This window comes from Balearica regulorum, chromosome 1 (genome assembly GCF_011004875.1).
Source record: "Balearica regulorum gibbericeps isolate bBalReg1 chromosome 1, bBalReg1.pri, whole genome shotgun sequence".
NCBI classification, from domain to species: Eukaryota; Metazoa; Chordata; class Aves; order Gruiformes; family Gruidae; genus Balearica; species Balearica regulorum.
In genome coordinates, this window is record NC_046184.1 from 79,185,956 (window position 1) to 79,212,047 (window position 26,092).

The window sequence follows — 26,092 nt, forward strand, 5'->3', positions numbered from 1 at the left end:
TTGTGTCAGGAAGAGCCCGTTCCAGTAGTGATGGAGAGGAACGTACCATCCAGTGCTGCGGGACAGCAATACGTACAGATACGCCTGACTTTGGTTTTCCCGCTCCAAAATAGTCTGCTGCTTCACTGGGTGAAGGTAAAATCCCTCTAACGCGTTTTTGCAAGTTTGCCATGTTAGATAAGAACGTGGCTTTGATGTCTTGACGTAGTTGCAAAGCGAAACAAACCGGGGCAAAGAGAGGGATTTCAGCTACAGCGACAGAGGGGGTGAGGGGGAGATGAGGATATGATAAACACCACTGGAAAATGACAGGAGAATAATGTTTACTTTTGAATATATGGCCTGCTGCCAGGTTGGCGCTGGTTTTTAGGTTAGCAGAGGTTGGAGGAAGGGCCAGACTGAGGCGTGGCTAGCTGCTGTCAAGGAAAGGGAGGGGAAAAAAAAAAAAAGGCTGCAAATTGCTGTTCTCAGCTTTTTTTCCTCTCCTCTCCTCCACCCCCCCGCCGCCCTCCCCTGAAAAAAGGCAGTGCTTTCTCTTAAGGCTATTAAAAATGATGCAGAATTTTAACCATCTGCTCTACTGGGTGCTCTTCACTGGTGCTGCAGAGCTGTATTTTTATAAAGGGAAGACATCGCAAAGCTTTCCAAATAGAAAACTATTTTGAAAGCATTTAAATATTTCAGGAAATAGTGTCTTTAAAGAAAGATTCTTTTCAATTGCTTGCAAATTGAGAAATGGGTGTTAACAGAATGGAAATGTTTTTAGCTTGCTGTGATGGAGTTTTTCGCTCGAAGGGACACAGGTGTACTGCAACAGCACAGCATACCATTGCTTTAGAAATGTTGTGTGAGCAATATAAGATCCAAGAAATGGACAGTGATAGAAGCTGATAATTTTTGTAGCCTTGTGATATTTTTTTTTCCCCAAGGCTTGCTGTGGAAGTACGTGAGATGTAGCAGCAAAGTAATTTCTTGCACTTGACCAGCTGTGTGTGTATGTATGGGAGTGCAATTATTTAATGAGTAGCATGGAGACTGGCAAAGGAATCGTGTCACTGATACGGCCTCCTGAACTATAGTAAAATATCCAGTGCGCAAAGGAAGAATATTTCTAAATAATAATAGGTAGGAAAAATGCTTTTGAAGTGATGAAGCTTAAAGAATAAAATAGCAGGAATCTTTAATGTGGTATTCTTACTTTTCATAAATTAGATTAACTGTTTGAGTGCCATGAACAGCAAATTAAATATTTCATATTCATAAATCAGAATATGTTTGTCTGGAGTAAGAGCTAAGAAAATTAGAGGTTATTGCCTCATAATTCATCTGTGTATTTAACATCAATTAGCAAGTTATTGGACAAAGAGATTGTAGTGAAGTATTTGAGGCATGCAGTTCCTTTAAAAATGCAGCTTGGGTTTTCTCTTTTAAGATCTGTCAATACTAGATTATTACCTAAAGCCACTGGTTATTGTTTGTAACTGGGAGGGCTGTATTTTTTTTAAATGAAACATCTACAATCTACAAATGAATATTAAGAAAGGGATTTACTTTCTGAAGCCAATGTAGAGGCCCAGTTAAACCTCTTCATTAAATTTTAATTGGGGGGGGGGGGGGGAAAAGACAAAACCCCAAACCAACTATATGATAGATGTAGACTAAGTAAATTTTCTTTTTTTTAAAGCTGGAGGTTGGGGGCTGTATTTTGTCACCTGTTGCATATCACAGAAGGAAAAGAGGGGAAAAACCATTTACTGATCATGCAGGTTTTTGCAGGGAACTTGCTGTTTGTCATTTCATTACCGTTCGGTAGAGAAAATAGCCTCTTTTTTTCCCTCCGCTTTTAGGTACCACATAAAATTGTACAATATGTTTGCTTCAGATAGTGCCAGAGAAGCATAATGAGGTTTTTAGTCACAGTTTGGATGCAGTATTGGTAGAAAACAGAAAACTGTGGGCTAGATTTTCAAGGGAATAGTCCTTGTAATCCAAGGCTGCCTAAATCCCAAGCTGGTATCCAGGCAATACCGAGACACTAAATTCTCTGTTCGTTTTTTGTTAGGCTGTTATCTGCTGAACATTTTCCTTTTTTTGCAAGGTCTTCAGTATGGCTGGGGATTCTGGTGTTGTGGTTTGTTGTTTTGTTTGGGTTTTTTTTTTTTTCTTCTGTTAACCCTTGGATTTCTGTTTTCTCCCCTTCTTGCAGAGCACATTTATAAATACAAATGCAAACAGTCTGAAGTAAGTGTGCTTTTCTGACATGGAATATGTGGATGGAAGGGCTTTGCGGGGTGACTGTTACAGACCAGTAAAATACATGCTAACATTTTCCCCTACTGTGTGTTTGGATTTAAGTCAGTATTGTATAACCGAGCACTCCAGTATGGTGAAAGGTACACGTTATCCCCTAATATTCTGCAGTTGAAAGAAAAAAGATTTCTGCGTGAATAAACATGTCTACAAATACTATATTATTGATATTATTCTGCAAATTAATTGTATTTTAATATATGTGCGAAATACAGCATATGTACTTTATCTAACCCTGCATTATGCAGGCTTTGAGATTTCAAAATTTTATATGGAAACCTATTAGGATGTAGGGCTGTATGAAATTGTTAACATCCCTACTAAAAGTGTATAATTTACTTTTAAGAGCATTTTTCTGTGGGTGTGGAATCGTACATGAATAAATATGTAGATGCTGGGATTATGAAATTATTTTGGATTTGGCATTATTTAATATACTATCTGTAATACATGTTGTCATCCCCTAACACACATCTCAATATAACCTTAATGTTTTTATTTTAATATCAGTTTGCTCTTTCAGCAAACATAATAGCATGAAGCTGTGGATTCAGGTTACATATTTAGTTCTAAAATTTAAATAAGCAAGCAGCTTATTTTAATATTAATTTCACAGTCCTAATGATAGCTGAACGGTAATATCTTTGTGCAGTTGTTTGCAAAAAAATTGAGCTTAAGTTGCTGAACCCTAAACACTGTATTTTTGCTTTGCTGTTGAATGCTGGAGCTGGTTATTTGAAAATAAGCGGGTCTTTTTTGAGATACTGGAAAAAGTTGAGTTTAGTACTTTGTATTCATGTTCAATATTCTCTGGTTAAATAGAATATGAAATGTAGTATAATTACAGTGTCATTTAAATAATGAATTAAAGCCAGCAGATGATACAATATGCAAAACAGTTTATAGCAACAATAATTTTCCATATAGTTCTATGTACTGCTGAATTACTGATAAAATAAATTGTATTATCTGAACTATAATCTGATATAATTGTAAATCTGAAATATAATAAGGACATTTTGGGTGATACTCGCTATGCAGTATCATTATTAACTGTGCTAAAGATACTGTGATCCAAATCATTTGATCGTCTGGGTGAGGTTATGAGTGATACATAAGCTGGGAAAGTTTTACTCAAATATTATTTCTTTTTCTTTTTTTTTTTTTTTTTTTTTTTTTCCTCAAAAATAAACCCTGAGTTAAACAGATCCGTCAGAGTTTCAAATCCATAGAACCCCATGGACTGAAGGGACAACCTCTGGAACGTCTTTCTAAGCTTGCCTTGGGTTGACATCTGTTACTATTACAAAATACACAGGCTTGTCCGAAGATACAAAAAAAGCCTGTGATTTGTGAATTTTTCCAGTGCCAATGGAAAATGTTTTATATTAAATTCTAAAAGGAGACAGAGGGCTTGAGTCTGCTGTCAATACAGAACACATTTGAATGGTGTTTCCTGTGATTGGAATAGAGAGCCAAATCAGGCCTACCAAATTTGTTTGAAATGAAACAGAAAATACAAATATATGAGTGCAAATATATTTATTTGTTTCTAATCTGCCTAATTAAATCTGCAATGTAGTATCTGGTGTCCGTTAAAAATGGTTTGGTTTTTTTTTTTTTTCAGGGCCTGGCTTAGAAAGTATTTCATGGTCAGTGGAAAAAAATGAGGAAGAGGAGGGTGTGGTTGCTGCTGAAAGGATCTGGCCATGCAAACGGGCACTAGCTTCTGGAGATGCGGTCCTTCATCATGACAAAATGAAGACTTCTTTTAGGTAAAACAAAAATATTTATTTTTTAATCAGAACTAAAATAAGCATGTAATCCTATTATTTTTTAATGCATATTTGTGAAGGATGGTCAGTTGTCTTTACTTGAGTTCGGTGGCTTTATTCACATCATCTTTTGCCCTGAATTTCTCAACTCTTTCAGTAATCATGACAAAACCCACAAAAACGAGTTCCAACTTTATAGAGTAATAAGGAAAGTGGTTTGATGTTTTCTTTATTCTGAATATGCAACAAGGGACTGATCCTGTAGACTCTAGAATGTCTCTATACCCACTTCTTGATTTTTATTTCCATGCAGTATGCTGCAGCATTAGCCCCTAAACTAGCACATATACACATAGAAATTTTCATCTATAGTGCATTATATTATGATGGCAATTACAGGATCACAAAAGGTTGGACTGAGACTTTAAGAATGTTTTCAGGTAACAGTTCTTATGGGATGAGATTTTGATGGTATTTCCAGTAAAACTTCATATATTTTTTAAGACATTGTCCACATTTGTAACAAGGACTATTTTTTAATAATGCTTATTTGCAATCGTAATTCTGTATAATTGATGTGACAGCTGTTGGTGGGTTTTTTTGTCTCTGCTGCTGGACATGTGGCTGCTGCAAATCTGTTTCAAAATGTATGAGTTTTGCTGGTACTGTGAGTGAAGATGGAGCTGAAGAAACTTCTTCAGTAGTATAACCACTCACAGGTGTGGTTACTGAATCTGCTCCTTCATCTCTTGTCTTATATATAAGCTCATCATCTCTTAATTATATATCCTTGTTTTCCTTTGAAGAGCAGCAGCGTGTGGGTTGTGGTGAGGTATTATCAGAGTTTGGGTGAATCGCTAGCCACAAGACTGAAGGCTAAGTGTAGCAAACCACCATACGAGTGGCAGTATCCCAGCATCTGACACACATCTTGGAATCTCTTATAATTATTAAATGGTTTTTGCAAGTAATGATGCGTGGATGGGGAAAAAGATAATAAAACAAGGAAACACATTTGTATAGTAAAAGAATGTCTTATAATTCAGGTTCTTGCTAATTATTTGCAGGGAGGGGAATAGCAGGTGGCAAAGTAAACGTATGTGGTTTTAAGTATTTTTGTGAAGTTTGGGTGGTGCATTGATAGCATCGTATCGGGCACAGTAGCTAGCTTAGAGGACAAATGATTTCATTTCAGTTAAAGTGAACTTGTCTATTTTTTGCCATTGCTTTTGGCCATAGGAAACATTTAAAAGTAGAAATTACTGCATTGGATCAGATCCACAGTCTAATGAATGCTAAGTCTGCCCGGACAGTTCTTACAAAGGGTTGATTGGTAAGAGAACGGAGGGCGAAGACAACCAACGTTTGATCCTTTTGGAATACCCTGTCCTTGTCAGAAGTGGGCCAGCTAGATCCCTTGGCCAAAGCCTTTATCCTGGCTTTGCGCAAGGTCTTTACGGTCTTTCCAGCAAACAATCCCATTTAACACTTTATTTTTGTAGGCTATGAATAGAACTGTATTCTTTCAGAATCCCACTGATGTCCCTTAATGATGGACTGTGGTGCTGATTTTCACATGCTCAGCCTGCACTTTGTCAAATACTATATTCCCATAGTTTGAATTTACCGCTTATTTAATTTAACTGAATAATCTCCCATTCAATACTGGAAGTTGGTGAGAAAGTCAGACTACAATTCCTGATTTTGACAGTATGTATCTCTGTTGCGTTCCCTGTTGCTTATGTGCTCACTAACATAAATAGTTTAATCACTTTCTGTCTTTGTATATGGCAGTCTTTTTGTAAGTCAAATCATTTTGGTCACCTGCCCTTGCACTCCTGTTACTTCTGTAGTTTTAATGAGGTAAGGTAAAAAGAACTGCAGATAGCATTCTCCATGAAGGTATTTTCCTGGCAGATATCTGTTAGAAAGGTAATTTTTTCAATACTATATTCTGTGGGTTTTTTGCACACATTGTAAAACTTGGCTTACTTGACATTACTGCAGATATGTGAAAGCTTTCATTATGATGGCACCCAGGTCTTTTTCCCTTTACTGAGAATGTTGCAATATGATTTCCTTAGCAATTATAAAAAAAACCCCAAAACCCAAAAAACTTACGGTGTTTCACATTCACTCGGACTTTGTTAAACCCTGTAGTAACCCAGATGCATTCCCCTTACTTGTCAGTTTTGCTGCTTTGTTTTACAGCTGATCTTTCCAGACCGCTAACCAAAGTTAAAAGCTGATACCAGCATGGTGTGTGCAGGCAACAACTATTAACCTTTTTCTTCTTAAAATGTCTTTTTATTCCTACATTTTATTTTTGGCCACTTAGCTCCTTTTTAATCATGACTCCAACTTCCAGTCATGATTACTGTTTTCTTTATGGTCTTTATGAGTCACATTATCAAAGCCCTTTTGAAAGGCCAAATAAATAATAATTTCTTCTGTGGAGGCACTCCAAATTAAAAAAGACATATTTTTCATTATGTTAGCAATGCTGGTTTTCTTTCCATTATGTAATCTCTGCTTAGGCATTAAAGTTATAGTCTTTTAAAGTAGCCTTCCAGACAGTTTACTAAATGCTAGAATTCATTGGCATGTAATTGGGATCATCATTTGTGGCTATTTTTGAGGAATGCTATCCTTTCATTCCTGATAGGAGGAAACCCTACCTCCAATCTTGAGCTGCTTCAGAACTCCTGCATGTGTATCTAGTTCTCGGAATGGCTTGCCTTTTAATCTATCCAGTTATTTCAGCACTTTCTGGCTTGGTATCTGCTGTTCTTTCACCCTTTACTTGCAAAAGAATTGTTTAGTGGGATTTGCTGTCTAGAGGGACCAAAGGAGACAATTTGATCATTTGAATATCATTGATTTTTCCACCTGTATTAAGCCTGATAACTTCTTTTTAAGCTAAAAGGTACCTTTGAGCCTGTCAGGATTTCTGGGCATCATGAGATGAGAGAGATGTATCCAGGAATATGAGGTAGGGTCAATATTGCCCCACCCCCCAAAAAAATGGCCTGTGCAAGAATTTTGTGTCACAAAGTCATTGTTTCCTCTGTTTTCTTGTTCAAGAGAAGGGACATCTTATTCCGTAGCTTTCTAGAGTGTGGTTTTTGCTTCCCATCTTGGAGGGAGAGTGCTGTTGGCTGGTGTGAAGGTGGAAGAGAACTGGAAAATGAAAGACTAGGAGGTATAAGCTGGAGTTTCCACTGGAAGATGTAGTGGGTATACAGCTTTTTTTTTTTTTTTTTAAATATGTACCCCAGATCAGGAACCTAGCTAACAAGAAATACTACTATGGTCATACAGGGTGAGAACGGGTGAGTTTATTCTTTTGCATGACTAAATATCTCAAGGTCATAATCTGCCATTATCTTTTCTGCAGTGTTTTTCCTCCTCTTTATTCACTCCCTTTGTTTCCCAGTACTATTTCAGACTTGCCAGACAATTGTGCAGTCTTCCTGCTTCTAATGTATGTCAATAAATTGTCCTTATGTCTTTGGTTCAGTCCTTATGCTCCTAATCTCCATTTTTAAATATTACTTTTTAAGTATATTCTTTGTTCTAGTTGTTTCAGTTTTCAGTGCTTTTGTTTTTCAGAGAAGGTACCTCTTTGCCTCAACCTATTACAAAGCTTTTCTCAATACTCAGATTGTCCTTGTCCTCCTACTTCTGTGTCTAGAAATTTTGTTACCTTTTTTTTTCTTTTTTCTGATGGATATGCTATGCTTGCATAATCTATCATGCATAAAACCAGGGTGTTCCTATTGAAGTCAGTGGGAAGATCTGATAAACATATGACATGACAATATGGTACTCTATTTCCAGGTAGCTTATACATGCTGAACTTTTTTGGTTTTCCTTAGGTGCTTGTTTTGCTCTGGACACAGGCTTTTCTAAACTTGCTTTCTGTCAAGGCTTTCTGACTCCACTGTTTTTTCTTTGACTCCTGGTGTATAATAAAAAGCCCAGTGCTTTTATAATAGATTTCGGGAACCAGCAATTACCGGAACCGGTATTATTACAGTCAGTCGTTCCAGGCACAGAAGTGGACAGGTGAGAAAAGGTAGAAGCAAGTTATACTGAGTGCCAGTCTTTCACCCACCTGCAGTGGGAATACCACGCATCACGGTGCAAACACATGGTTTGGAAGTTTCTTCTTTACGCTTGGCCATGTTGGAATCTGTTGTGAGCCATCTGGGCTAAACCCTGTGCTCCCCAGTGGGACGTGTATGCTAAGAAGGCTTTCTTTTGGTTTTCCTGATCACAGTAAGTTTCCCTCTCTTCCTACTGGGGTGAGGAAAGATCAGAAACCATAGGAGCAAGGAACAGAAGTGGTGAGTGAAGAAGGAAGTGATTGTTTTCACAAATGCAGAGAACGTAATAAGGCAAACATAATGTTATTTTTATTTGATTCTTGATTTCATTTATCTGTTCAGATCCTTTTAAAAAACATTTGAAATGCATGGCTTCCTGCTACAAAGAAGCCTGCAAATAAGGAAGGTACCTTCTCAAATGTCCTGAAGAGGAGAGCAAAGAATCTTCCTTCCTCATACTGCCTGATGCTTGGGGGTGCAGGGCTAGCAGGAGACGAGGAGCAGAGGGTAGCAGTGTGCACGCAGGCTGGGTATAACGAGACCTCAGCCTGCCACACTTTATGCATTAATTCATGTTGCTAGAGACTAGAAAGCTGCATGTATTGTTGTGGATTCAAAAATAGCTATTTTGCATAAAGTATCTGAGAATTGCCGGACACCCTCTCACCCCTCCACCCCCATACAATCCATGCAGTCAACTGACATGCTGTGCTGCTCTAGGACCTTGGGTTTTGGAGTTTGGCACTCCTCCTTTCAAAGTTACTGGCATGATGTGTGATCTGCTACTGCTTTAAACTGCATTTAGCCCCTGTGGGGTTTGTCTGTGGTGCTGAGCTCCCTGCGCCAAAGACTTTGACCAGCTTGGACCCCCTGCCTGGCCTTATTCCTGTTACTGTCTTCTGGAACCTCTAGCAATGTTCAGCTTCGTCAGAAGTGCTTCTGCCTGAGGGTGGAGAGGGGATAGTATCTTGGTCTAGACCACTCCCTTCCACATGCTCTTTTTCTCCCATCCTCGCCGAGTAACTGATGGTAACATCTGCATCCCAGCAAGCGATATCACCACAGATGAGGAAGCCAAGGCACAAAGCAAAAATTGGGATCATCCGGCAGGCCAGTGGATTAGAGGCGAGAATGGAAAGGAGACAGTCCAGCATGCTGTCTAATTGGCTGCATTGCCTCCTGTATGTTACCGGTGCAACATTAATGTAGCTGTTCCAAGAGATGCTTCTGTTAACATATTTCATATTAATAATGTTCTAAGATATTATTAAAAAGTTGATAACAGCTTAATGGCCAAAGAAGTGCTTACTTAGCCTGATTAAGCCTAGCTATCAGCATACATGAATTCTCATATTTTCACTTTATTCTCCTTGGTTTCTTTTTTGCAAGCAAACCATCCTGGAGTTGGCAATAGTCTATAGCAACAGGCGACTTTTCTGCCTATCTACAGGATATTTTAAGGTTCACATTGATGATAGCTACAAAAGTTTACACTTTTTAATAACCATTTTAAGACCTAAACAATGTTATAAATCAACTTTATAACTTTTCAAAAGGAGATCTAAAAGAAAAAAAATTTGTATTGGGGTGGTAGTTTTCACTTGAAATATTTTTATAACTTCAAAAATAACTTCAAAAGAGCTGGCTAGCTGTGCAGAAGTTAACCTGGTTTTAGAAGAAAGACCACACGAAGTTTGTACGGACTTTTGCTCTGGAAAGAATGTGTCATTGAGCCTTGGCAGCTGAAGGTGTCTCTGTTTTGAAGGGGTGTAGGGGGGGAGTGAAATGATTTAGTGACTGAAGAGAGTTGCCACTTGCGCGAGCTCCATCCCTAAGGATATGACCTTTTTAATCCTCTTTAGTTAATGTATTGGTGATCTTTACTTAGGCAGAGTAAACAGTGCTGTTCTGAACAAAGGGGAGGTCATGCTTCCTGCATTACACTCTGACCCCGGGGTCGCGGCCTTTGTTCACTTCTCAATGGGAATTGCTCTCGGAGGGCCACCACAAAATGGAGAACTAATTTAGGCACGTGCTGGCAGAGAATGGCAGAGTATCAGGTTTGCTTCACCCCAGCCTCCGAGTGTGCAGCAGTCACAGCGAGAGTAAAAGTCAAACTATTTCAAAGGGCACGTATTAGCTCTTTATTTACTGATGGCTGTGGCACTTAATCCCTCGTTGAACTAAATATATTGCTTGGGTCTTCCCCCTGTGCTGCCAGTAATTCAATTTCTGTCTTCAGCCTTTAAACTCCCCCCCCCCCCCCCGCACTGTCCCAAATGAAGAAGCATTAGATTAGTGAAAATTAGAGAATTTTTCTCTCAAAAGAAAGGGAGAAACCGCATGGCAATTGCAGCATTAAACTTAGGCCTCTGAGGTCTCAAAATAAGCTTTGTTCCTCGGCCTGTAAGGAAATGTGATGCTGTGTCCCAGCAGATTGTATTCATCACCTTTTTCATAACACTTTCTTTGTGTTGCACCAAGTAAATACACGCACGCACGCATACTGGGCCCTGCAAAGCCAAGCATGGTGAGTGTGGGGTATTAAGCCAAAGTGAACTCTGAATTTCTCATATTTATCACTAATTTTATGCAAAAATGCAGAATTTTTTTTTTTTTTGGGCTTCAGAAGTAACTGGTGGCAGAATATGATGCATCTCGTTTTTAGTTGCTGTGAGCAGGGAGCATATATAAACATGGAAGCTGAGATAAATTATCTGGAAGACTCACGTACAGAAAACCATTACCTTTCACTGAAAGATGTTGGTTATTTTTCATCTATATGCTGTTCTTTGCTCAGCAAGAAAATACAGAAATACAATGATACACCATAAAATAATTAAACTGTAAACACATATCTGCAGTCAAAATACTGCTTTTCCATATTTTTTCCTTCTATTAAAAAAAAAAAAAAAGAAAAAGCCCTTAATTGCTGATGACAGCCAAGTTGTGTAAAACACAGCAGGGTTAAAACTGAGTACAAGGGCTGTGTGTGTGTATTGAGGGGAGCTTATAATGTTGTCATTGCAAAAAATAAGTGATACTATGATGGCAAGCTTCGAGGCTTTAGTGGCTGTCGATGTGAATAGGATCAAGGTAACAACGTGTATGACGGTAAATTTTAGCTCTCAGACTTGGATATTTCTGGGCTTACCAGGTTGTTTTTTCATGTTTTATACCACTATAAATCCCTGGAAGACCCTAACATATTGGCATGAAGGAGTGCAGGGTGGGTTCACCTGATGCAACTGCTGGTTTAGGGTACAATCCTGCAAATGCTAGCTGCTGTGCTGGTTGCAGTTGTGCTTCTCTTGCCTCCTTTTAGACTGCTGTAGTAATAAGCGGCAAGCCAGCCAACAGATGCTTCGCAATCAGTGTCTTCTGTACAGTTGTGGGCACCTCTCATGTTCAGCCCACCCTTGTGGGAGGCTTAACCACACCGGAGGTGGCTCAATCCTGCCTGGGGGCCGGGAGGAGTGCATGGGCAGGAGATCCCCAGTGCCTCCGCCTTGCCCAAAGCATCCTTCTCCTGAGGCTTTTCCAAGGCATAGGGCAGGGCTGGGCAGAGAGCCTGTGATGCTGTGGGTGCATTTGGTACACAGACTTGCCTTCTGTACCAAACTCTTCTCTCTGAGAAGGGAGTATGCCACTTTGTTTAACTGTTGCAGACTTCCAAGCCTTTTCTTTTTTTCTTTTTTTCCTCCTTCAGATGATGTGCTGTAATACAGATTTGCCTGATCTAGAATACTGTAGCTCTCATATGTGTAAGACAGCAAAATTTTCTCTCTTTTTCTCTCTTTCTTTCTCTTTCCTCACTTTAATTTGTTTTCTTTGCATTCCATTCATTTAAAGTAAAATGCTACGTCTTTCTCTTATTTTTCTTGAAGTTGTATTATTTAAACACTTCCAATCACCTACTCTTAGATTTAAAAGTACATTCTGTAATACAGCAAAATAAGCTATTTGAACGTAAGAAGTGGGCAAGTAACTCAAACATCATTGTCCTTTAATGAAAACTTGCATTCAAAGCTGAGCCAAATGCAAACAGCAGAGAGTTAGTACGTGAGCAGCAAGTGATGCTGACTACAGCAATGCTGAAACCAACCCTTCTGTGTCCTTTATTCGTTACTTGAAATTCCCAAAGTCCATTAGCTTTAGATTTTCATGGAAGCCAGAGAGGAAAGATATATTTTCTATACTTTTTATCCAATAAAAATAATACTGTCAGGTTATTCCTCACTTGTGTTAATTAGTTATAATTAGTATGTTTAGTAATGAAAATACAAGATCTCTCCCCTTTCACCATGTGTTCTTCAGTAGTAGTATTGTGTTTCTGTTATCTGCAGAGTGTCAAGGCAGTGTCAGTTGTGTTCCTTTTTGGGTTTGGTTCCCCCCCCCCCCCCCCCTTAAAGCACTGGTACAGTTGTGCTTTGTTTGGAGGTGATGAGCTGTAAGAGCATTTTAAAACGTGGACCGCTGCTTAGAGGGGGAGGGGGAAAAAAAAAAGAGAAGAAAATGCTCAGCCAATATTAAAATTTTAAAATATTTCTTTTTCCTCGAAAAGACATTGGAACCTTACAATAAATATAGTAAGTGTTTGCTTGAAAGGAAAACTAATTTTTCTGAGTGCATGTCAAGTATTTCAACATGCAATATGATAATCTAAGATGTGGTAGTAGAAGTGCCTCTTCTAAAAGCTTTTTATTAAGTAAGGCCTTTTGGAGATTTTTTGCTTTGGATGTCCCTGATTCAGAACTCCCAGGACTTTGGTTGGTTGGTTTGTTTTCTGTTTTACTGTTTAAAAGAAGCGCTTTATCTCTGGCAGTGTTTGGATAAATAGAATGGGCAGAGAATAGTCTATTTTACTGGGTGAACTTGATTTTTCAGCGTTACTCTTTCTGGCAGTGATTTCTCTGGCTAGTGTACCTGGTAAAGCTTAATGGTGGTTAAGGCTTTTCTCATTTCCTAGACAAAGATGTTACTGAAATTAGAAATATGAACTCCTGTATTTTTCTAAATTTGCTTTATGAAAATTGTTTCCAAATAGGACCCCTGCAGTGAAAACTAAGGAAGAACCATTCATATTTAACAGCCTCCTCTGTTAAGCAACTGTTGTACACCTGTCTATTCCGCCTTTAGTATTAAGCCATTTCCATTTCTCTGTTGATTTCCTCGATCCTTTGGACAATGATTTGCAATGTATCAGTTTATCTAAGGAGAGAAAAAAATGAAAAAAATTAAAAACTAGTCTTACAGAACATGGGTTTGGTCAGGCTTTAGATGCAGTATGGAAATTACTGAGTCTATTCTTCACTTTTTGAAAATAAAGATTTTTCTAAACACTGGATTGCTGGATATATATTTAGGCCCAGTGTAACTCAGCAAAATTCATTTGAAGTAAATGCTTATTTGCCCGATTTGTCTTCTGGTAAAATCTCTTCTTCTGCCTCTTTCCATTGAATACTTGAATAAAAAAGAAATACGTGAAAGTTTCAAAATGCTAAATGGATACAGATAGCTGCTTATCATACGCTTATGTGTGTATGGTTTTTAAATTAATATTAGAGTGAGTAGAAAATACAAGACAGACTTCAGTTGCACCTGTAAAAATAAAAATGTTACTTCTCTGTGAAACTGCATTGCTACGTTTTTCTACGGTACGAGGATACCATCCTCATGTTTTCCACTGGCATTATCCGCTTGGGAAAGAAAAATGCATGACAGCCTCAAAATGGCGTTCCCTGTTAGGGAAAAGCAAAGACGAAAGCTGGAATAACATTGTCCTTCCAGCACAAAATGGCCTTTTCCGATCGTTGTCCAATAAATTTCTTAGACTGATTAAGGTTTTGGCCATTAGCTGGCCAGTAAAAGCTGAACAATAATACAGTAAATCTGATATTCCTATAAAAAGCTTCCCCTGTATGCATGGGATACCCATTTGCTATACGAGCTTGTGTGTAAGTACAGCATTAAAGCAAAATTGTATTTTGTGAGTCCCCACAATGAATCTTAAGTATCTATTTTGCTTTCCCCTCTGTGCTGAAAACTCAGAGCACTGCCAGCTGAGTGCTGGAACAACATTTTGGTGTACGTGTGCAGTGCTTTATTAGACAAAATCCCTGATCTTTATGTCAGTCTCTCTAATTGTTTCAGGAGTAGGTCTTGCATTCGAGTAGTCACGGAGCAGTTAGTTGTACATGTTCTCCGAATGTAGTGATGAGTTGTTACGATAATGTTGAAGGGATAAAATTACTGCTGAAGTAGTGCTGTTGTTATCAACTTCTTTTGTATAGTTCTTTATATTTTAGAAATATTAATGTTTTTAAATGATGTGTTTATTTGTATAACTAGAAAAAAATTAGTCCTGAAGCATGTCATCTTTGTTTTTCCTGTTACAATTAAGATGTAACCCTTGTTAGTAATCTTTAGGCTGCATTATTAAAATATTGTGATTTCTATTGAGCCGTATTTTGTAAACTGAATATTACCTACTCTAATAATATTCATACTTCCTGGGCTGTTGTAACATGAGACCATAAATGCATATATACACATATATACCTATCTTGTGTGTAGGTCTACCATATTGCACACAGCACACGTGCATGTGTGTGGGCACACGCGTGCAGAGGAGATGAAGTATGTGATTTTGTTAAAACGGTTGTTGGGGGGAATGGAGATGTTTAATTTTCTTACAAATAAATGATGGAAGTAATATGGGCTTTAGATGACAACTTTGATTTTGGTATTTGGCTTCAAAAGCTTTTGAAAACCAGATGTATTTCTAATTGAGTCAGGGAGAGTTCTCTATTTCGAACCAAGTCTCACTGTCCTTTTGCCAAGAGGCAAAAAGTCTCTGTGTCTTTTTTTTTTCCCCTGCACAATTTTCTTATTAAGTTACTTGTTTGGACTAGAAAAAACACTGTGCAGTTTTCTTGAAATTTTTGGTGGACCAAGAAAAATTAATTGCATTACATTTCTATAGTCCCAGAAAATGTTAAGAGTTGACCTTTTAACATTTCAATGCTTTTATCATCCATCTAAAATGTCCGGTAAAATACATTTATGCTCTAGGAAAAAATGGTTAAATTTGAAACTTGAAATTTCTGTGGATTAGTCACTGATATCCCCTGGGAATTTTCAGTATTCTGAAAAGGAAGTGTTTTTAAACAACTGAAAAACATAGTTCACTGAATTAAGTCTGGCAGCAGCTTTTCACAATTCTGCCCCCCCCCCCTTTTTTTGGTGATGCCAGTGTTATCATTCATATTGGACTTTATTAGTGTAGATAGCCTAGTAAAAACTCCATTGAATGTTTTCTTTATAAGAGTGTTTGTATTTGTTTTGTCAGGTTGTAATAAACTTCATTGAAATAACCTTTATTAAATGATAGCTTACATTTAATCTGCATAGATGCTGATTCATCTTTTAAAATTATAACAAAAGATTTTTTGCAAGAAACTTCTGGTTTGCTGGCAACACCGAAATGGCCCTCTTTTTTTCAAAACCCGTATTACGTGCCATGTAACGTAAAGGTAATGTAATGTAAAGGTGGCTCTATATGAACAGAAAGGGTTCCTTTCAGAGCGTGATGCTCTGAGTTGAGGCCTTGCTGCTGCCGCATCTGCTTTGGCGTCCCAGAGCCGTCACTCCACCACTGCAGCTGCTGGTAGTGGAGGCGTTTGAACTTCTACTGCCGTGCCTCCTTCACGGTCCGTGTCTGGGAGTGGGGCAGTTGCCCCTACGCATTTTCTAACATCCTTTCTGTATATTCTGGCGTTTTTGTCAAACGTGTGTGTATAGATCATGGAACGCTTAAACGTGTCTCTCTGTGGGAATAAGTCTTTCTGGACAAAGGAAGTACAGATTCACATGTGTGTGTGACATTTTGTTTACTAAAACTGAAAAGTAGCAGAATACTGTTAAAGCTGAATATGTAAATTTAGACAGGCCTTCAAAATGTAAGAAATTTAATAATGCGAGTGTGACAACTTTACTAAGTTTAACATGACAGACGGGAAGAAAAACCCCAAATGATTCCCAGGAAGACACTTCATGGAATACAAATTTTATGAAGTACTGAACAGAAGATGGTGTTCTCTTTTCACAACTATCATTTAGACCTGCAACTGGTAAAAAGAATGTAGAAACCTGTATTATCTGTCCAGATAAATACATGAATACTGGCAATAGGATTATTACTCTCTCAACATTCTATTTTATGATAATAACAATGTGTCAATATTGTTCATGTTAAGATTTTTTTTTTTTTTCTTCAAGAAGAGGGATTTAAATTTACCGGTGCCAATATATGCTGTTACAGTTTGACATTCCAGTGATATTTTAGAGACCCAAGATAGATGAATCTAAAATGCACCTTATGTACCATATATTTTAGTTTTAATGGGCTAAAGAGAAATATTAACTTGAACTGTAAAACTGAAGTTGGCTACATAAAATAGATATGATACTAATATTCAGCTCATAAACAGATTGCATCCCTGTGAATTCTGTCTCTACAACCATTTTGGATTAAGTGTCTCTGCGTACTAAGTAATTGCAACTATGCAATGAATATGTTACCATTATGGACATCCCTTTTTATTTTCTTGCAATTTGTGCAAAATTTTCATCTTTACTAACATTTCACTACCAAAAAAACACTAAGGAATTTCTGTTATATGTCATTGTTGTTTGCACTACAGTCCACTTTGCTCAGGATCGTACCACTCTATCATAATTAAAAAATAGAAATTCTTAGTGTCACAGAACTTGGTTGCTGAACAACTTTTGGCTAGTTTAAAAGCCTTTAAGTAATTTACAATATAAAGGTATTTTAATCCCCTTTTAGACCTAAGAAATTTTCAGTTTTCATTACAGATTTCATCACGTACATGTGCTTGCTTTTTGCAGCTTATCGTTCTCTAAAAATTAACTTTTTTTTTTTTTGCAACATGTTTATCTTTCTTTTTCTTCTTTGTGGGTTTTGTGTTTTCTGGGGTTTTTTTTGTTGTTGTTTTTTTTAATTATCTCACTTTTTTCCCCCTCCAGTCGCTAGTTCTGCAGGGCATCCGATTTTAAGGAGACGTGTCCATTTAAATAAACGGAGGGCTGTGTTTTAAAATCCAACAGCTTGTTTTAACTCTGTGCTCCTAGTGATACCAGGAGAAGAGTATTGCCAGGCCAGAGTCTTTACCGCAGGAGAACTCGAAATGCCAGTCAGTGCTGAAGGTACAGGAGTATCGGATGGTAGAAATCTGTTAATATTTCCAGCTTGGGAACTTGGCACGGGAACCGCGGCGTTTCCCGGGGTGAGTGCCGCCCCCCTGGCTCTAGGCAGAGGTAGAAGAGCTGCTGGGGAAGAAAGCTGCAGCTTTTGCTGTGCTCATTAGGAAACAGTTTTGACCCTTCCTGGCCGTTCAGCGAGCTGATGGCTGGTGCTGCTGCAGCCAGGAACTGACAAGGTGCTGCCTCGAGTAGGGAGGACGGAGGCCGGCGGGGCAGCCGCTCACCTGCACCCGGTAGGAGCGGGGCCGGGGCGGCGGCACCACCTGTGTCGGGCGGCGGGCCGGGCCGGGCCGGGCCGGGCCGGGGGAGCGGCGTGGCGTGGGCTAGCAGGAAAAAACAAGAGAGGGTGATCTAGAGCGTGGAGCTGTATTGTCTGCTCTCAGCGTGAAGAATAAATTAGAGTCTGTCAGAGCAGGAATTAACAGTGCCAAGGGAAAGTGGCTGTACTGTAAAGTTTAGTTACGTTTTCAGTAAAATAAAATTGTGCTTTACAGCTGAGGAGCTTGCTGCTTATCTGGCCATAAAATTAAATGTGACTGTGCCATTGCTTGTCTTCCAGGATATGGATTTGCAGTTCAGTTAGCTTCTAGGAACTTTGTAGCATATTTATGATAAGTAAGTAGAAGCCAGTAAATAATATCTTGTCTTGGGCTTTGATTTGCTGCTGCTGATGTCAGTTTTCATCATTAAGCATGCTATATAGCGAAATATTAATTCCACCAGTTTCAAGTGTATAACTCTGTACAGTAAAAAAAGAAAATAGTTGCAAGATAAACAAAATTGTGTTGGTAACACCCTTAAAAAAACTGCTAATGCAATGCACTGTTTAATGCCTCCTTTCTTAAAAAAAATACCAAACCCAAAACACAAAAAACCCCCAAAACAACCAAAACACTTGTCCTACTGCCAGAGTTTCATTTGTGTTGATACCAGTTTAATGCCAAGTTTGCTATAAAACATTACTGTTAAAATACAGTGTACTAAAGGAAGTGTTTTTGCAAAATGCTTCATTATGTTTTGAAGGGAAAAATGTGGAACTGTATCCTTGTTTAGCTTGCCTTTACAGTGCGGGACCACTTACTTCAAAATTGTTTTTATTTGGTATTTAAGTGTTTTTCCCCATAATTTAATACAGCACTGATCCATTGGAATTAATGCGAGTTATTCAACAGTAGAATAGAACTTTCCCAAGTAACCTGTACAATGTGTAATTACTGTCCTTTCTATGAAGTGTACACCAGCTATAATCACACAGAGCACCTTTGGTCCCTGTAGGGAACCATGGACAAGACTGATTTGCTTTTATTTTTTTTAAATATATATATTTTTTTTAATCCCTGGAGAGTGTCTTTAAAAAGAAAAGCTCTCTACATGTTAAGCTATTCTTGGTAATTTTTTTTAATAACATATACTGGAATTATTTTAATGATATGATTAAAAAAAAATCAAAAAAAGTGAATTTACACTTTTCTGGGTAGCTTAATCCTAAAAAAGAAATATGATGTTTGATTGGATTATTTTTGTAAAAAATCATATACCTGCTCATTTTTTTATTAAATATTTCTGGAGGTCGTTAGATTAGAAACCAAACCATATTGAAAATGAACTGTATTATTTAGAAAGAAAAAAATCACGAATCTGTTTAGAGCTGACCTTAGTGTTGATGTCTGTATCACACAAAACTGAGATGAAAGAACAAGAGATACCACTCTGAGTTAAAATATAAGCAAATTAATTAGTGTAGAGCAGGAGTATCTATAATGAGTTTCCAATAGACAGGACTTGTGATAAGGAGAGAGAAAGAGGTTGTAAAATTATGTAATAGTATAAACTGCGGTGTGAAAATATTGGCTTACGACTATTTACATAATTTGAATTTATTCAGGCATGATGAATCTTAAAATAATTCCTCCACTTCCCTTTTTGGAATGCCATTTCTATTAAGTGAAGCTTACAAGTTGCACTTCACATAATTGTTTTCCTCTTTCCTGAATCCTTATTTTTTTAGCACTGCGGTAACCTAAAGTTAGATGACTTTTCAATCTTATTTTACAACTGCGGTGACAGATATAGTGCATGCATATATCTCCTTGAAGAAGGATAACTTTCAGTGAATGAATCTGAGCCATAATTGTCCAAAGGCGATGTACTTTTAACCCTCCAAATGCACCAGAATTCTCCCAGTTATGACACAGGCAAAAACAGAGATGACACTCAGCTGTTTCCACATTTACACAAAAAGTGAGAAAGGAAGGGATAGGTATGGAGAATAAAGAACAAGGAGATCTGTATTTTTATACAGAAAGTGCAAAAATTATAAGGAGCAAAAAATAGTGTCTGAGAAAAAAGGGGGAAAGTCATTCAGAAAACCAGTTAAATGCAAGTAAAACACTATCACCTAAGTTATTCCTATACTTGAGTCTGATCCTTCCCTAAAAAACAGGTCTGTCTTTTATATTACATTGGCATTAATCGCATATAATCATCTCCCCCCCCCCCCCCCGTGGAGGGTTAACATTCTCATCTGTGCATGTTCTGAGAAAATAAATACTATCACGAATATTGTGCCATTATTTTAAAACAAAAATTATAAGAGTTTCAGCTGGACATTATGGTTGTCTGCTGCTAAGTCTATTACCCAGAAATTTAGCTTGCTTTTACTTTTTAACCACCCAGAATTTATGCATATACATCCTCTGCATCCACAGGCTGTAAGTAATAGATACCAAAGTTATTAGAAGAGGCCAGAATTACTGGGTGTTATTTTACCAAAATAAAAATTTGTGGGAAAGTTACTGTTTAAATATCTTGTCAGCCATGTCCTGATAATCTCTAGTATGCTTTTACTATAACTTCCTAAAAATAAATCTTAAAAACATTTTGTGGCTTCACACCATTAAAAAAAAAAAAAAGAAGGTTGGTAAGGGTAAACCATAAAACATATATTTGGCTTACAAAAGAAATGTTTATTCTCCTGAGAATGCTCAGTGGTTGAGCATTTTCTTCAGATTTGAGGCTTGATAAAAACGTCTAACAGAGGTCCCCTAAATACGCCACTGCAGTTCGAGCTGTGGCACAACCAGTCAGTTCCGAGAAACCCACGTGTGCCACCTTATACTTTCCAGTCTTGGCTTTCTAATATTGTGCATTTTAATAGAGCAAATGTGATTAAAGTCAGGCTTGAAAACAATGAGATGGGTTTCCATATACTTGATGATGTCTAGGTAAAAGTATGTTCCATCAAATACAGTATATACTGTTTGTGGTCAACTTGCTTTTGCCAGTCTTACTAGTTAGGCAGAGTACCTACAGCCCTTGGAATGGCTGCATTACAAGCTATAATATTTTGTAAATAGTATCAAGTCTTTGCCACTATCATTACCAGACCTGATCGTTTCAGTATTGCATTTTTAAAAATCATGTGAGTTTATGTAAGAAGGAAATGGATCTTGGAGAAAAAAAAGCTGTGACTCTAAAGACCTCTGCTCCATTTTGCAGGATAGTGCATTTTTAAGTAGGAGGTTGGAGAGCAGCGTCTTTGGATGGGATCTAAGAGTTGCAAGAGATAGAAACTCACATCTACCTATTTTCTTTTCCCATTGGATTTTTTTCTATCACCTCTTGATCGCTATTTAGAGGACTAAAATATCAATATCTTTTATCTTGAGGAATGGCTTAGAGAGTCTTAGAAACACATGGGATTGACTTTCGCAAATACTTGAAACTGCCTAGCTGTTTAAAAAGTACATCAGGAAAGCAATGATAGCGTAAGCAAAATAAATATTAAATGAGAGGGACAACTATGACTTTCCTTAAGTAACCATGTAATCCCTTTTTTCTTATGGTAACATATTTTCCACAAAGAAGACTCTTCAAGGTTGAATCCTGTACAGTCTCCTTTTTTTTTTTTTCTTCCTTCCCCCTCCTCCCCCCTCCATGTAGGGCAAATCAAATGCTTGACAACGTTTTTTGTTAGGAAGGCACATAAAAATTTTTTTTGAATATACCAATAACAGAAAAAGTCTATATATTTTTCTTGCAACAGGGAGATTTCATTGGTTGAGTGAAATGGCGAGATGTGACGCAGAAGGACACTTGGACGGGTAGAAATGCTGATGTATGCCAAAGCAGGCGTACCAAGAAATGCTGTTGCTATGAGAGAAACAGAGGGAGCGAGAGGGAGATTGTGAGAGAGCAAGTTGTGGAGGCCTTCTTTTCTCCTTTTTGGCTTCTAGCAGAGAGACTGCAACATCTCCAGTTTCTAGCAGGGAGGGTTTAGAAGCTTTCGGTGGGTATTTTCATCAGCCTGAGCGTTTAGAGGAGAGGAGGAAGACAGGAGAGATGCGGGTCACCTTAGAGTACAAAAGCAATTGGAAAGTAGGAGGCTGTATATACTAAGCCAATGATCTGTGCTATGATAGATATACAAATTAGTATGACAGATGAAGCAGCTTAGCTCGTTATCCACCTGATGGTATTAAGACTTACAATTCAAAATTACAAAATTAAAATGCAGGCACACACAGACACAGACATATATTTATAATGACCCCACCTTTTCAGCTTATGAATTATCCAGCTGGGATACCGACGTCTCTTGTGTAACATTCTTAAAGAGCTGCAATAAATTCACCTTGTGAGTCCATTAGCCAGAAAAGGGGGAAAATAATTTGCAGGGAATTTTTTTTTGTCTCTCTTCTTCGGCAAGGGGGAAAAAAGTTTGTGCTATGAACTTAGCCTAGCAGCTTCTGGAACGTGAGCCAAAAGGGGCAGGAAGTTGTTTTACAATAGCGTTACAGTGATCCGCCACAAATGGAAAAAGCCAAATGTTGGACTCGGCGAAGAGAAAAAATATCCTTCTCCCCCTTGCTTCCCTCCTTTTGCCCCTTCAGAGAGAAAAAGAGAAAGGAGCCTTGAGTTAGAAGTTCTTTTTTTCTTTTTTTTAATTACTTCTTGTAAGTAATGGAAAGATTATCTTGCTTGCATATTCCATGGCAAGCACGAGGGAAAGAAGTATCAAAGGGACGTTTAAAAAAATGCGCTTGGTAACTAGCAACGGGACTTTTGGCACAATTCCTTGAGTTTGCTTGAGGTTATGGAGGGGGATGGGAAGAAGAAAAGCAAGTCGACGCAGTACGTTTTCTTTAAAAAAGGGGAGGGGAAATGGAGGAGAAACTGTATAAAACTTTTTTTTTTTTAAAGGAAATGTGTGTTGATCCTCTGAAGCTGAATCCTCAGGCATTTGTGGCCCGTCTTTGCAGTCCGATATGTTTTTTTGTGAGTGTGTGTAAGCGCTCTCAATCAAACAGCAATCATGGCAGCTGTTTTTCTTCCAGCACAGCAGTTGAGCTGTCTCGCCCAAATGCTTATCAGCTTTTGACTCGGTGCCAAGAGAGTTAGAAGGGCCAAGCAGCCTGAGCTTGGCTGTGCAGCTGGTTTAGAAGTAAGGGCATGAGAAAACAAAATCACCAAGGTTTTTTGTCACATACAGTATTTTCTTTTTCAAATACCCATTTTCAGCTCTGTGGGGTTTTGGGTTGGTTTTTTTTTGGGGGGGGGGCTTTTTTGGTGCTGCAGTTTCGTGGTCCTCGTGGACTGCTTTGCTATAGAGAGACGTCTAGGTATGTGTAAATATAAAGAGGAGCCCTCGTCTCTTCGTTTGAATCCCGGAAGATATTTCCGTAGGACCTTCCTCCCCCCCCCCCCAATTAAAAGCTTCATTAGCCGCACCGCGCTGCACTGCCAAGTATATTGCCATAGCGTGGGTGCATTTACATTCCAGCGCAGCGCCTTTCCTCCCCGTTGCTCCATTTCTCCCCCGGGTCCTTCCCCCCACCCCCGGGCTGCCCGGCCGGAGAGCGGGGGGTGGCCGACCGGGGGGGCCGGGGCGGGGGTCGCTGCGTGGCAGGGCGCTTGGTTCATTGCGGTGTGCATGCGTGCGGGGTGCGTGGCTCTCGGTGTCTGCGTATGATGAAAACGAGCCTGCTCACGCAGGGCCGTGCCTCTCTTTCATCATCAGCTCTAGCCCTCTGCGTTTCGCTAGCTCACGTCCTCCTCCTCCTCTTCCTTAGCCAGATTGCTCCAGTCGCTCACAAGGGGGAGGCTGGACTCTGGAGAGAAAAAAAAAAAAAAAAAAAAAAAAGGTTGCTGCTGCTCGCATTCCTGCTGCAAGGGCCTCCCCTTCAGACGGCGTTTGCCAGAGCAGAACTTTTAAAAATGCTGCAAATAGGATCTTCTTTTTCTCTAATTTATTTAACCCTCCTCTTCCACCGTTTAAGAACGGGGCTCATTTTCCTCCTCTCCTGCGCTGGGCTCGGCTGTACTGTATATCGCAATGTGGAGGTTAACGCTCCAAATATTTTCCCCTCCACTGATCCTTTTTTCTCTCTCTCCTCTCTCGTTCTCTCTCTCTTTTTCCTCCGTTAAAGAAATTGATTTCTTTGACCGAGCAATGAATCGGGCTTTGCTAGTTTGTATGCTGTGAGAACGAAGGCTTTTATTTGTGATTTTTCTCCCCCGAGTATCAGTGCACAGTGCAGCTTATGGAGCAAGCCTCTCTTGCTCGCTTTCTCTTTCTCTTTAATAGAAATATATTTTTCATGGCTTTAGGTGTCTGCGCCATGTGAAATAGGGCGGATGATATCCCCCCAAACCCCTTGTAATTTGACCATAGCTGAAATGGAAATATTGGGGGGGGGGGACGGGACGGGGACGACGACGACAGGGGGCTGGGTGTGGGGTAGGGGCTGCACAGGCTGTTTCGTCCTTTGCAAACCTCTCCCCCCTCTTTCTCTGCTGAGGAGGGAAAAGGGGATGTGCAGTAAAATGCCGTCTCTGGGACAGGTGCCAGCTCCTAGACAAAAGAAGTAAAATAGGCGGTAAAGAGGAGGGGGGGTGTGTGGAATTAATAGCCAACAAAAATAGGAATTGAAAATCTCCGAGAGGCAGCACTGGCGAAAGTGATGGTGCCTAACTGGCCTTTTTGCCGAATATTTTCTTAGCAATGGGTGGAAAGGAGAAAGTTGTGGCATACTTTTTATTCTCGTCTTCTCTGCAGACGTTTGAAAGCGTGAAGGGAGGGTGGAGGGTGCCTTTTTTTTCTTCCTTTTTTTTTTTTTCCCGTTCTTTTCCCTCCTTTCTACTGAATTATTCATAGTGTCAGTGGTGAAGCCAGGACTATTAGCATGCATCAGACATGCTGTTTGTCTGTTTGCTAACATTCTTCATTCAAGACTTGTTAACTACCAGACAAGCTTAACACGCTTCTCTTTTTCCCCTCCCCTCCTCTCTCCCTCCGTCTCTCTCTCTCTCTCCTTTCCCTCCCTCCCTTCCCTCCCTCCCCTCGCTTCTCCCTTCCCTTCCCTCCCTTTCATGCCACCCCTCGCAGCCGCCCATTGTTGCTGCCGGGCGCTGGCAGCCGGGGGCAGTTGTGGCAGGGGAGCGGGCGGAGGAGAAGCCGGCGCCGGTTGCTAGGTAAGGACCGCCTTCCCCTCCTCTCCCAGGCCTGCATGCACTTGCAAGGGCGAGAAATGCCAGAGAGCTCGCTCAGTGCCTTCTGCCTGCCTTTCCAGGAGACTGCAGAGCTGCAAGGTGAACACCACCACCAACGTCGGCGACTCCCCGAGGCTGGCTTCCCACCCTGCGCAGGGTAAGCTGCTTTCCCACCGCTTTCCTGCTCCCCTTTGACGTGCACTAGCATTTCGTGTTTATGTACCGCTACCATGGCGTGAGCGGCGAGTAATTACCAAGTAGGAAAATTAAGTTTCAGAAACTACGTGGGTATCGGCAAATTGGCTCGCGTCTGGCTATTAATTTATTATTAACCAGTAGTACGTTATCAGCCCGGCGAGGTTTAGGCTCATGCAGGATGATCGCTTGCTGGCTATTAGGGATGTGATATACTAATATTTGCTATTGTTGCTATTTTTTACGTTCTCTTCTCCCTCTCTATCAAGTCTGCCCCTCCCTTCGCTAGTCTGTTTAAAACCAGCAAGCTTCATTTTCTTAGCAGACAAAGGTCGATCACAGCTTTTATTTCTGAATGCAAATGTTCTAGGACTTGTGCCAGTCTTGCCTTCATTGATTACAATATAGCTTCTTTCTTGAATGGCATGCCCCCCCCCTTCCCTTTTTCTTTTTTTTTTAAAAAATAGAAGGAAGCTCAAGGAGAGAAACAAAGTTGGGTGGTGCGAGTTTTTATATTTATTTAATATTTCAGTATATTTGAAACATTATTAAACATCCATGTGCAGAGCAGTTCTAACGCAGCTGCTAACAAGTACATAGGGTTTTATGCCATTTGTGTGCGTGTGTACGAGGGTACATGTTTGTGTTTTTCAACTAACATTTTTTAAGGTAACTATGTGATGATCTTCAGTAATTGTATCTCATTACAATTACGTTTCCCGATTGTCTTAGCAATGTCAATTTGGACATAAATACTTTGGGGGTTCGTATTTAAATTTTATAATACCTGGAATTGTTCAGGACTAGTTTATAATTACCATTTTTATCCAATATTTTTAAAATACTATTTTTGATGGCCTTTAAAGGTCCATAAGTGCAGAAAGTCTATTTTCTTCTTTATCTTTTACGTGCGCGCACAGGCAC

General features: G+C 39.3%; 1 protein-coding gene and 1 long non-coding RNA gene across 4 annotated transcripts in view; one reads left to right on the forward strand and one right to left on the reverse strand.

Annotated features, from left to right (window-relative positions):
* The first annotated feature begins 3,724 nt into the window (after positions 1–3,724).
* LOC142602812 (uncharacterized) overlaps positions 3,725–26,092 on the forward strand; it is a 119,281-nt gene continuing 96,913 nt past the window's right edge. For 2 of the 3 annotated variants that reach the window (XR_012836647.1, XR_012836648.1), the window contains exons 1-2: positions 24,379–24,955; positions 25,054–25,130. Coding sequence is in view for 1 of the 3 variants with exons in the window: in XM_075760517.1 (XP_075616632.1) it covers positions 4,069–4,085; positions 25,054–25,130 (94 nt within the window). In the remaining 2 variants the exon portion in view is untranslated. Of the gene's footprint in view, positions 4,086–24,378; positions 24,956–25,053; positions 25,131–26,092 lie in introns of those variants that run through there. The other variant, XM_075760517.1, reaches the window with a different exon arrangement.
* LOC142602817 (uncharacterized) lies at positions 8,482–22,852 on the reverse strand. Its single transcript, XR_012836651.1, has 2 exons — positions 22,038–22,852; positions 8,482–18,221 (listed from the first exon to the last, which is right to left on the reverse strand). It is a non-coding gene; the product is annotated as an uncharacterized LOC142602817 (long non-coding RNA).